The 12,040-nt window shown below is 41.8% G+C and overlaps 1 protein-coding gene across 1 annotated transcript in view; it reads left to right on the top strand.

Moving 5' to 3' along the window:
- The first annotated feature begins 309 nt into the window (after window positions 1-309).
- The window catches only part of LMTK2 (lemur tyrosine kinase 2), an 84,059-nt gene continuing 72,328 nt past the window's right edge, over window positions 310-12,040 (top strand). The window contains exon 1 of the mRNA XM_038539464.1: window positions 310-707. Within this exon, the coding sequence (XP_038395392.1) occupies window positions 620-707 (88 nt within the window). The 5' untranslated portion in view covers window positions 310-619. The remainder of the gene's footprint in view (window positions 708-12,040) is intronic.

Below are 12,040 nucleotides of genomic sequence, written 5' to 3'. Positions count from 1 at the left end.
AAGAATGGCCTAAAATGTCTATGACAGGTAAAAAAAGAAGACAAAATAGGCCTATTTTTGCTCATTTTAAAATATTGGAAAAAAATTCAGGTGAATTCGGAATGCTTTTTATTGTCTCCTTTGTACTTCCCTGTCTTTTAAAAATTAAAATAATTGTCTGCATTACCTGCTGCCCACGCACTCCTCTGTCTGCAGGGGGCGCACCAGCGGCCATCCTCCCTCTTTCAGGATGGTGGGCGGGGCCTCTCCGGCCGGTGTGGAACTGACGATTGGCTGGCTGGGCTGTTCGTCACGGCGTCCCGCCCCCGCCCTACGTCACATGACGCAGCCCATCATGGCGGTAGGGTCGCAGCTGCCCTGGCCCGCGGCTCCGCAGGGCTGCTGCCGTTGCTGCTGTTGAGGGGTGGCGGCGGCGGCGGCACAGGCGGGCGGGCGGGAAGGATGGTGTTTCTGTGGTCCGAGCGGCGGGTGCGGACCAGGAGCCAGGTTGAGGTTTGGCCGAAGCGACCTGTGCTCTGGAGCAGCCGGCGCGGGTGCCGCTGAGGCAGGCAGGACCGACTGACGGACAGACCGACGGAAGGCGACCCGAGAGCCGGCCCCGGGGCCGCGCCGTGGCGAGATGCCGGGGCCGCCGGCATTGCTGCTGCTGCTGTTGCTCCTGGCCGCCGGCAGTGCCGGGGCCGCGCCACTTCCGCAAACAGGTGCAGGTGAGCAGGCCAGCTGCAGGGACCGGGCTGCGGGAACCCAGGCTGCGGGGCCACTGCGACGGGGGTGGCGGGGGAGGAGGCGGGGGCGGGCCCGGTCCAGCGTCGGCGCCGAGAAATCGGAGGGCCTGCCGGGGCGGGAGGCCCGGGGACGCGAGCGATTAGGGAGGTTTCTGCCGCAGGGGCGTGGGGTGGGGGAGCGGGAAGCCTCTCCAGGGCCGAAGCGGGGGCGAGGCGATGCGGTTGGGGCCGAGGAGGACGGCGAGCCGGGTGGCAGCGTCGACCCCTCCCCAGGTAGGCTGCGGTACCAGCCCTGAACCTGTTGCCCGAAGGTCCTCAGCCTACATCCCTTTCTGGCAATTCTGCTTCCATTTCAGATGTCACCTGCCTCCTGTGCGTTTCTCACCTCTTATAATAAGAACCGTTTGTTAGCCCTAATCCTCCTTAAATGCAAATGACTTGGTGAGATGTGCGGAGTTTTTCTTCGCTCCCTGCAACTTGTTCTGAAGTTGTAAATTGATTTTAGACGCTGAGCTTTTTATTCGGATTGAATCTCTGGGGATGGGAAGGAAACAAGTCTGTAAATATTTTCTATTTTAGGAAGCCAGTGATTAGAGTAGCAGCCTTTGAATAACTATTGACAGAATGGCCCAAGGGTGATTGAAGTTTCTATTTTAGCTACGTCAGTGTGTGATTTTTTTTCTCCCCATTTTTTTCGACGTCGTTTTCAGTTGTGGTTTATTTTCCTAGATAAAACTTTACCTTAGGAATGCGTCTTTAGTTGGGTCTTTTCTGTTTTGTTTTGTTTTGCTTAAAAAAAATTCTGGGTTAAGATCTAGTGCTTATCTTTAATAAGGAGAGACTGAAACTTCATAGAGTCATGAAATTTTAGAATTGGAAGAGACCTTAAAGAAAATTGAGTCTGATGTCTTTGTTTTGCAGTTGAAGATACTGAGGTCCTGAGGGTCAAATGACCTACCCAAGGTGACACAGCTAAATTGTAGGTGGAGCCACATCTAATACCCAGGTCTTAGATTCCCCTAGTTGTGTGATTTTTCCACTTCTCACTTCAAGACTTGTAAGTGTTTAGGCATACTCTTGACGTTAAGAATTATTTTTAAATGAAATTCACTGGGTACACAATGTGGAAGGTATCTTACCCAGTAAAGACAAACACATCTACAATGAAAGTTATATATAATTGTTTCAGAGCTACACCAGATTATGTCATTGAGTGTGTTAGTTGAGTTTTAACTGTTATCATTGTACCATGTAACATCTAAGTTATTGCCACTGCCTTAGATCAAATATTTGTTAGGTGAATTCTGTTTTCTGATCTGGTAGATATGGAAAGTGAATGTTATTAGGAGGGTTTGCAGTAACAGAAAGTACTCGGGAAGTTGTAAAAGACTGTATGGAAAGATGTTGATGTTGATATTGAAAGAAACTATATGGTAAAATTGAAAATTAGCACTAGAGTAAGATAGTGGATAAAGAGTATTCAGTGAAGGGATTCAAGAAGTTTCCAGATGACTTTGCACTTAAATTTTTATATTTTTTGAAAAACGGATTCTATGTGAAAAGCTATGGAAATGTGTCTGCCTATAAACCTCTTGACATGATTTTTATTCCATTCTTTCACTATTTTATGGAGTTGTGAATCATAAAATCCGAGGGTTTTTCAGAGCATTGTAAAACATAAATAATCAAGAAAATTAATCCATAAATAGAAATACCAAATTTTGGCATTAATAAGACAAATATTTGGTGATGTATAGCTGCTTTTGCAGATTTTCTCTTCATATTCTGTTGCTTAGAAGGTATGTGATTAGACATGTGGCATATGAATGACAGGTACCTAAGGTTAAATTCTGTGGAAAAGATGCACAATCACACATCGATTTGGGGGTTTGTATTACCATCCAAAAGAGATGATTAATCCTGGTTATGGAGATGGATTCTTGATGAAGATGTATTAGGCCAAGGAGAATAAAGAAACATTTGAGCTAATCCTGGGAAGTGATCTCACTGGTTAAGAAGGAGGAACCCCTCTTGAACATAGATGCTAGGTAAAAGAGCAGTTAAATGTTGAAAACATAGTAACTCTCGAGCCTTTGATTATCTGAGGGACTGGCCATTTTCAAATTAAGGACAGATGCATCACATAGTATTTTTTATCTCCTTGGCATTATTCTTTCTACTTAAATTTTAAACTGGTTTCTCCAGTGCCTTGGAGAAAGAATGGCTTATCAAAAATAGGTTGGAAAAAATACTTGGATTTTATCCTTTGCCAGTCCATTTGCATGGGGAAAGAAATGAGGCAGTTAACTAAAATTAAGCCAAAATTCATTTCTAGGTTCGGAAGTTGAAAAGGGTACTTACATATTCGGTCATAATTAAGCTTTGTAAATATGTGGATTGCCTTTGTCTATCAGGCAAGAAGGTCTTTCTTTCTTTCTTTCTTTCTTTCTTTCTTTCTTTCTTTCTTTCTTTCTTTCTTTCTTTCTTTCTTTCTATTTTAATTCCTGTTTGGTAAAATACAGTGTTATATTAGTTTCAGGTGTACAAGGAAGGCATTTCTTGCTTGAACTTTATTTTGGGCCTCTCTTTATTGCTCTGGGGGTTTTGTATATGCCCTCTTTGGGGGCCTCTTCCTGAGAATGTATATTTCTGCAATGGCCCTTGTTAGGTAGATGGAGATCTTGTTGGTCCTCACTAGGAAGCTTACATAAAGGGAGAAAGTCCACTGTTTTCACACACAGTTAAGTTACTAAACTAAGGTTACAGTTGAGAAATTATTTTCTCCAGGTCATACTTATCAGATCATTCTTCTCTTAGAAAACATTTATGTACCTTTTATATGATTCTTAGGATTCAGATCATAAAGATGGATCTTCTGTTTGTATTTGTGAAGGCATTCCTTTAAGTCCACAGTTTGTTATTAATATTAGGATAGTGGTTAGACAAGGAAACCCACTTCTATTGTTCTGTGGCATATTAGGTCACCGAGGACAGAGGAAGCTTTTTAGCAGTTCCAGATAAAGGAGCTCACGGAAGTCTGTGAAGCCGGTGGGACTCAGCTACTTATTAAACAGCAGCTTGTGAAACCGGGGCTCTGGTTTTAGGTTAAACAAACAGACTTGGATCTTGAAAAAGATTCTGCAGTAAAGGAAGTGCTTTCTAAAAGTGTGAATTTTTGTGTTTATTTCAATAGCTTCTGGGAAATAAAAATGATTTTTAACAGACTTCCCATGCAGATGATTTCATGATTTCTGGCTGTAAGGCCTGAAATTTGATTTCGGTCAGCAATGTTGTGGTTGCTCTTAGTCGGTAGTGTTTAGGGGTTAACTAAATATGTTCATTTGCACAGTAATAGGAAGTCTGTAGAAAAGTCTTGTTGCTGATCAGCACTGAAGTTATCAAATCCCTACACTTTTGCTGATATCAATGTGCTGACTCTTCATGCAATTCTCCTAAAATTTAGAGTCCTTGGGCTTGCTGTGTCACTTGGATAGCAGCTGTATATATCATAAAAAAGACTTTGTAATGAAAATGAAATTTATTGTAAGGGGTGGCCAGGGTTCTGCAACAAATGAGTCCTCAAAAAATCCTTGTAGGTGGATGTATCAAAAGAAGCCAACCTTTCAGTCCCGTTAAGAAGGAAAGTTGTGAACCAGTCACGGGAGTGAGTATTCTGGACAGAGCTTGGACTTTGGAGTCTGTCTGTGGCGGAGGCCTCCCCTTGCCACTTCAATAGTATTGAGACCTTGGGCCAGTTACTTGACCTCTCCAAGCTTCACAGAACTCAGCTCAGAAAAAGAATGGTGATATTTTCCCTAAGGGTTGTGGGAAGGTGAGGAGGTCATGTCATGTATGCCATGCCTGCTATGTTAGGCTTCTTCATTGCTTCAGATTTCCTTGTAAAATTGGTGGGTTACCATGGAATCGACTAATGGTGAGTGGTATAGTTCATAGAAGAAACTCAAAGGTAGCTGCTTATCATGGCATGCCTAAAATTTACTGGATTTAAAAACCTTTGTTACTTAAAATAACTTGTTATATGATGGGTGAAGAGGAGATCCTTCCCAGAGAAATCTGGCTTATTTAAGGATAATGCATAGGCTGGTATTGTTACTTCTTGAAATTCATAATGTTGAGGAATTGTGCTAGAAATTTTTAGGATGATCTGGATTAGTCCACTTTTATGTAATAAACCTGTTTTTAAATGTCAAGATTATTAAAGCTCTTGCATGTGAACATTTTCTGGTTTTAATGTACTTAAAGGAACTACAAGCAATGTAGGTCTAGTTGATCTCAAACAAAAACTGTACTTGAATAAAGCATCCCTGAAAACAGCCTGCTAAACTGGGCCCTTAGAAAGTATCATTTGGAGGGATGAATATGACTGAATTGCTTCCTCTCTTTCTTTTAAAGCCATATATTTTTGGAGTCTTCTAGCTGTGCCTTACTCTTCTTTAAAGGTTTATTTATTTTATTTTATTATTATTTTTAAGTCTAAGTAATTTCCACACTCAACGTGGGGCTCAAACCCACATTAAGATCAAGAGGCGCAAGCTCCTCTGACTGAGCCAGCCAGGCGCCCCTTAAGAGGTTTGTTTATTATTACTCAGGCATGAGGAAAGGAATATTAGAAAGAGGAAAAGGTGTACAGATGCCCCTGGTCTAAAACAGACTGCTATCTAGGGTCTTTTCTGAATTTGATTTTCAACTTTTCTGTAAATCTTCATATGAAGACAATGTAAGAGAAAGCTGAAGAAATATGGTAAAATCAGTGCGTCAGAGCAAAATATTGGAGTGAAGTATTTTTAAATTGTTAGCAAGTGACTAATTTGGAATGGTGCCTTGGCATTACAGTTATTTGCCACAAAGAACAGGCATATCAGAAAAATAACCTCAGTATTTAAAAAAAAAAAAAAGAAAGAAAAAGGTGTTTTTTTCCCCCAAAGGTTAGCACAATGCGGAGGTTCCAGATTTCATTTGACTTTATTGTGATTCAAATGGGAAAAATGAGAATTGTTGTTGCCAAATGCCTCAGGTACCCGAAACCATAGCATGGGGAGCACCTCTCATTCTCCCTGGCCCATCTGGGGCTAAGCCAGTGCTCTGCTGCTCTTCCCCCCACTACAAAAGAGTGACTCTGTACTCTTCTATCCTCCTGGGGCTTGGAGAATGGTGATGGCACACCTTTTATATTTGACAGTTTGGCAGATTTTGCGTTTCATCATATGTGTTTGTTTATAAGGCCTCAATTATCATCAAGTCAGATGGGCACACCAAGACTATGTGCCATGGCGGGCTAGGGTAGACCCTGGCCTCCGGCATCTGACTGTAGTTTGGGAAGCATTGGTCAGGCCCAATTGATGCAACCAGATTTCTGCTATAGGGCATCTGGGGTCCCTGCCTCCCCTCTCCACCTTTGTGGCACTTTAAGAGCAAAATTAATCTGCTTCTTATTTGTAAATTATCTTCAGCTCTCCATATAGTCTCCATGTGTTGTCTGGCTCTTCCAACACATATGTGCTGTTGTCAGTTTCTTTCTGTTCTTTTCACCTCTTTGCAGCCCCGCCTCCCTACCAAGAACTTTCTTCTTGCCCAGATCCTAGAGATCCCCTCCCCCAATGAACTCCTACTAGAGTGTTTGCTTGTAGAACTAGAGGTTCTGTAAGGTGTGGGATGAAAACATTGGAGCCTCAGTTTTTATTTGTTTTCATTCTGTTCTTTAAACATTTTGACTTATGTGACTTTTTAAGGTACAGAATATACTGGCACACTAACATTATGCTTTGTAAATCAGTGTGCATGAAATGGAAGGAATGCAAAGAAAATTTACTGATGGGCTCTGATTAGAAAAGGTTTGGATTGGCTGTACCAGTCTATCATTTGCATTTAGCAAATACCACTGGTTTCTTTAAGCCTCGTCCCTTCACCGGACTGCAAGGACTGTGTCCTATATCCTATTTCTGGTGTTTGCATGATATCTCACAGGTTGTGGACACTCAGGCAAAGTTTGTGGGGTGAGGATGGTACCAGAGAACGAAGTTCACAGACCAGTTCTCCAGAGAGTGTGTGAGCTAAAAGGAGAGGATATAAGTTTGGAGCCTCTCATTCTCTTGCAAACTTCGCTTTTTTATCCAGCCATAGGCCATTGCCTGGGCTTTATAGTTGATTGATTGATTGACTGATTGATTTAAAGATTTTATTTATTTATCATGAGAGACACAGAAAGGAGGCAGAGACACAGGCAGAGAAGCAGGCTCCATGCAGGGATCCCGACGTGGGACCGGATCCCGGGTCTCCAGGATCATGCCCCGGGCTGAAGGCGGCGCTAAACCGCTGAGCCACCGCCCCCCCCCCCCCCCCCCCCCCCCCCCCCCCCCCCCCGGCTGCCCTAGTTGTCTTATTTTTAATAATAAACCTTCTCTTTTAGGACACTTTTAGATTTACAGAAAAATTGCAAAGATAGTACAAAGAGTTCCTGCATATCCATTACCCAATTTTCCCTCTTAACATCTTACATTTGTGTGGTAAGGAGCCAATACTAATTAATACATCATTATTAACTGAAGTCCTACTTCATTCATATTTTTAAAAATATTTTATTTATTCATGAGAGACACACAGAGAGAGGCAGAGACACAGGCAGAGGGAAAAGCAAGGCTCCATGCAGGGAGCCCGATGTGGGACCCAATCCTGGGACACCAGGATCATGCCCTGACCTGAAAGCACTCAGCTGCTGAGCCACCCAGGCGTCCCTTCATTCATATTTCTTTAACGTTTCCTTAGTGTCCTTTTTCTGTTCCAGGATACTACATTGGATTTAGTTGGCACATCCCCTTAGGCTCCTTTGCTGTGTTCCCCTTTTTTAAATGATCTTGACAGTTCTTGAGGAGTTTGATGTTCTTCTCATTGATTAGGCTGGGGTCCTATGTTTCTGGAAGGAAGACCACAGAGGCAAAGTGCCAGTCTAATCACATATCATGTCAGGAGTACATGCTTTCAACATGACTGGTTTGGCAGCTTTCTCTATTGTAAAGTTTCTTTTTCTTTCCTCCTCCATGGTACATATAGCCCACATTTAAGAGGTGGTGAGTTATGCTCCACTTCCTGGCCAAGTACCTATATATTTTATATGGTATTCTTTGGTATGGGAGATTTAACTCATCTTCCTCATTAATTTTCTTACTCAATTATTTATATTAGAGTGGGCACATAGATATTGATTTTACATTTGGGGTTATAATCCAATATCATCTTATTTATTTTCCTGCTCAGAGTGTACCAGCTTTGGCCACTGGAGCTCCTTCACTTGGCTCTGGTACCATCACCCCCCACTCCCACCTTTAAAAAAATTTTTTTTTTCATGTTCTTTCTTTCTGGCACTGAAGAAGCTATAGGCTCATCTTATATTTTTTCCTGTCCAGTCCTAGAATGAGCCATTTATCCAGTATCTTGGTTTCTTTTTTTGGAGAATGGCATTAGAAACCAAGATGTGGGCCCTGGATTTATTCACTGCTACTGGGGCATGTATAATGGGGTTTTGATCCTCTGCTTCCTATACCTAATCTTATGTGTTGGGAAGAAGAGAGAGAGTAAAAGAGATTTTGGAAGGATGAAGGACCTTAGGAGCAAATGACTTAGCAAGGCCCTGGCGATGTTTTCTGTCACTTGACTACCTATTAACCAACTATAAACATTGCCATAAGTACTCTACATCCCATGTTTGTGATAGAATGATGTTGACAGGATGTTATTTTTATTTTTAGAGCAATAGGTATTTGAAAAATAGATGTGATTTATTCTCTCAAAAAGCAGCCTAATCTCTGAGAATATGAGGGAAACCTCTTAGGCTTAAGAATTTAATTAGGATTATTTTAGGGGGTCTGTCAGCTTTGGCAGTTGTTGAATTGTAGGTAACTCCTTTAATTGGTAATTTTTTAATTGGTAAAAGTTTACAGGGAGCTTTGGACTTGTTTTTTTTTTTTTTTTATGGTGAAAAAATTTATATTTAGATTTATAGCCGGCTGGACTCAGTTTAGATGATCCCAATTTTGTTGGCAACATCCAAAGCATCATAGTCAGGAGCCAGTCGAACATATGCTTTCTTCTCTCCATCAGGCCTGATCAAGGTGTTGACCTTGGCCACATCAATGTCATAGAGCTTCTTCACAGCCTGTTTGATCTGGTGCTTATTGGCCTTGACATCCACAATGAACACAAGTGTGTTGTTGTCTTCTATTTTCTTCATGGCTGACTCAGTAGTTAAGGGGAACTTGATGATGGCATAGTGATCAAGCTTGTTTCTCCTGGGGGCGCTCTTTCGAGGATATTTCGGCTGCCTTCGGAGACGCAGGGTCTTGGGTCGTCGGAATGTAGGTGACGTGCGGATCTTCTTTTTTTTGTGACTGTGCACGCCTTTCAGCACCGCTTTCTTAGCTTTCAAAGCCTTTGCTTTGGCTTCGGCTTTGGGAGGGGCAGGGGCTTCCTTCTTCGCCTTCGGCGCCATCTTCGTGAAAGGGTGGACTTGTTTTGATCATTTTACAGAGCTCTTCATTTTTTTTTTTTTTCACTTTTAGTTTTGGGTAATTTCAAACATTTTCAAAAGTAAATGATCTTAACGTACCCATCACCCAGCATCAACAATTTTTAATTTATGATGAATCTTGTTCACCTGTGTGCTTCCTACTAGCTCGGCCACTCCCTTGCTTTGCTATAAATGCCATGGTACCCATTGAGCTGTAAATGTTTCAGGAAGAAGTGAAGATGTTTTTATAAAATGGTACACTTGCATGAAGATCGCTGAGGTATTTGTAGAAATGCAGATTTTTGGACCACAAACCAACTGAATCAATTCTGGAGGTTGGCCTGGGAATATGCCTTTATAATACATTTTTGGTGATTTCTCTGCCCCCACAACATAAATATTTTATCTTCTACTAGAGATAAGATAAAATCAATTACTTGGGGGAAATCCGTTGACTTGGGTAACTAGTGAGACTCAAGGAAGGAAGAACAATTTAAATTTTAAAAATTAATGTCAGGGATCCCTGGGTGGCGCAGCGGTTTGGCGCCTGCCTTTGGCCCAGGGCGCGATCCTGGAGACCCGGGATCGAATCCCACATCGGGCTCCCGGTGCATGGAGCCTGCTTCTCCCTCTGCCTGTGTCTCTGCCTCTCTCTCTCTCACTGTGTGCCTATCATAAAAAAAAAAAAAAAAATTAATGTCAACACCTAAATTCTGGAGAGATTTATACTCCTGACCACGGTATGTGGATATCATTCTGAGGAATCTTCCTGTGAAAAGTAGGTATGCAATAACCACAAAGGAATTTTTTTTTTTAAGATTTTATTTATTTATTCATGAGAGACACACACAGAGAGAGAGGCAGAGGGAGAAGCAGGCTCCACGCAGGGAGCCTGATGCAGGACCCGATTCCGGCACCCCAGGATCACGCCCTGGGCTGAAGGCAGGAGGAGCTAAACTGCTGAGCCACCCAGGGATCCCCAACCACAAATTTAAATACTGCAGGGCAGAACAGTCACAGCTCTAAATGCCCCCCCCCCCCTTTTTTTAAATTTTAGCTCTTTCTCTGAAAGTCAGTATAAATAACAACTTCTTTATATTTTATAAATATCCTATATAAATAATCAGCAAAAACTTTGAGCTGATAACCTGACAGTCAGATGCCAGTGTTATGAGCTGAGAGCCTCATGGTGTAAACGTGCCAGCCCTGGACTGCCCAGGGTTTTGCCCACTGGAGCTCAGATTTAGCAAGGAAATTAAGCTAGAGCAGGCATTAGTAACCCAGTGGCATTCCTGATTCCCCAGGTGAGACATGCACGCTAGTGTGTGAGAGCCCTGGATTCGTGACCTATTCAGTAACTTTCAGAGCTGTTTCTTTCCAGGATAATATCATGTCATTAATGTCTTGCTCTCAAAAAGTTTATTTTTCTAAGCTAGTTTATTTTAAAATAGTCTGGGATTTGTAGCCTATTTCATATTTTTCAACAAGTACTTTCTTTTTAGCCAGTTGATATATTTTTGTATATTTGCTGTGGATGTATTGGTATGTACAAAATAGTCTTATGATGAGCTAAAGAAAGTACACCATTTAATCTCTGAAACAGCTACATTGTAATGATTGTATAATCAGTCCAATTTGATTAAGAACATCCTGGGCTCACAAGCTAGTACAGATAATTTAGGACTGTTGTTTTTGGCAACATCTGTATGGCTTGGATGGGAGAAAAAAAATTGAGTTACAAGCATTTATGATAGTGATTTTTGAGAGGGAAGTTGCTTTTATCCAAGGTAAAAACACTATTATTTAATTTTTTTAGAGTTTATGATTTTTTTCCTCCTTAAGGCCCATGTTCAGAGTCCATCCTGAAAACATCTTTTTTTCCTTGTTTGCTTTACTGCCCAGGAGTTTGACATGATGACACTGCAACCTTTAATTATAGGAAGTAAATCTCAAAGGCATCGTGGACTTATTCGAAGGTCGAGTAGAATGAGTGTGCAATCATTTTGCACATTTATAGTAGCTACTTTAACCAGTTTGCAATTGTGAAATTTTGTAGTTCAGCATTTTTATTGCAAAACCAGAGCCTTGTAGTCTTTTGGTTGGTTGCCTCTCAGATGAGCCACTGAATTTAAGTTGAAAGTCTTTTTAAGTATTTTTCACATTGCAATTTCTTCTCCAAACCCCTGATAAATTCAGCCTGTGCTCCTTTCATAAGGAAAGAAATTCCTCTTCCTGGTTCCACCTGGCAGTGTGCCTGTGAGGACTGTTCTCTGTGTCAGCCGTAACGGTTACTTTCCAAGGATCTAGCCTGCCAGTCACACAGCGCAGAGCCCCACTTGACTTTGGCTTCAGACTATTATTAAAACACAACACCAGGACACTGATTGCTAGTGAGGCATAGAAGAGTAACAAACTTACCAAAATAGTCCCCTGGGAACACTCCACTGAGGCCTGCTACCTGGGTGCAACCCAGAAGTCTGTCGTTTAACTTCATTTTCTTAAGAAAAATAAAAAGTACTTTAGTAAAAGATCTGATTTCTGGTATTAACTGTACAGGTACTTGGTAGACTCATAAAATTTTGGAATTATATATATATATATATATTTTTTTTTTTTAAATTTTGGAATTATAAATCCTCGTGTAGAGTTTTAAAGCTAGCGTGCTGGCTCATAGGTGAAGGCACTGAGGCCCAGAGAAGTTCGATAGCAAGTTTGAACCTGTGTTGCCAGTCAGTGGCAGACCTGATTGCAGTAAGAGGGCCCTTCACAGCCAGGTACCCCCTGTGCCCCACCC

Source organism: Canis lupus, chromosome 6, assembly GCF_011100685.1.
Source record: "Canis lupus familiaris isolate Mischka breed German Shepherd chromosome 6, alternate assembly UU_Cfam_GSD_1.0, whole genome shotgun sequence".
Taxonomy (NCBI): domain Eukaryota; kingdom Metazoa; phylum Chordata; class Mammalia; order Carnivora; family Canidae; genus Canis; species Canis lupus.
Note: the sequence above shows the minus strand (reverse complement) of the source record. Positions and strands in the feature narration are given on the sequence as shown.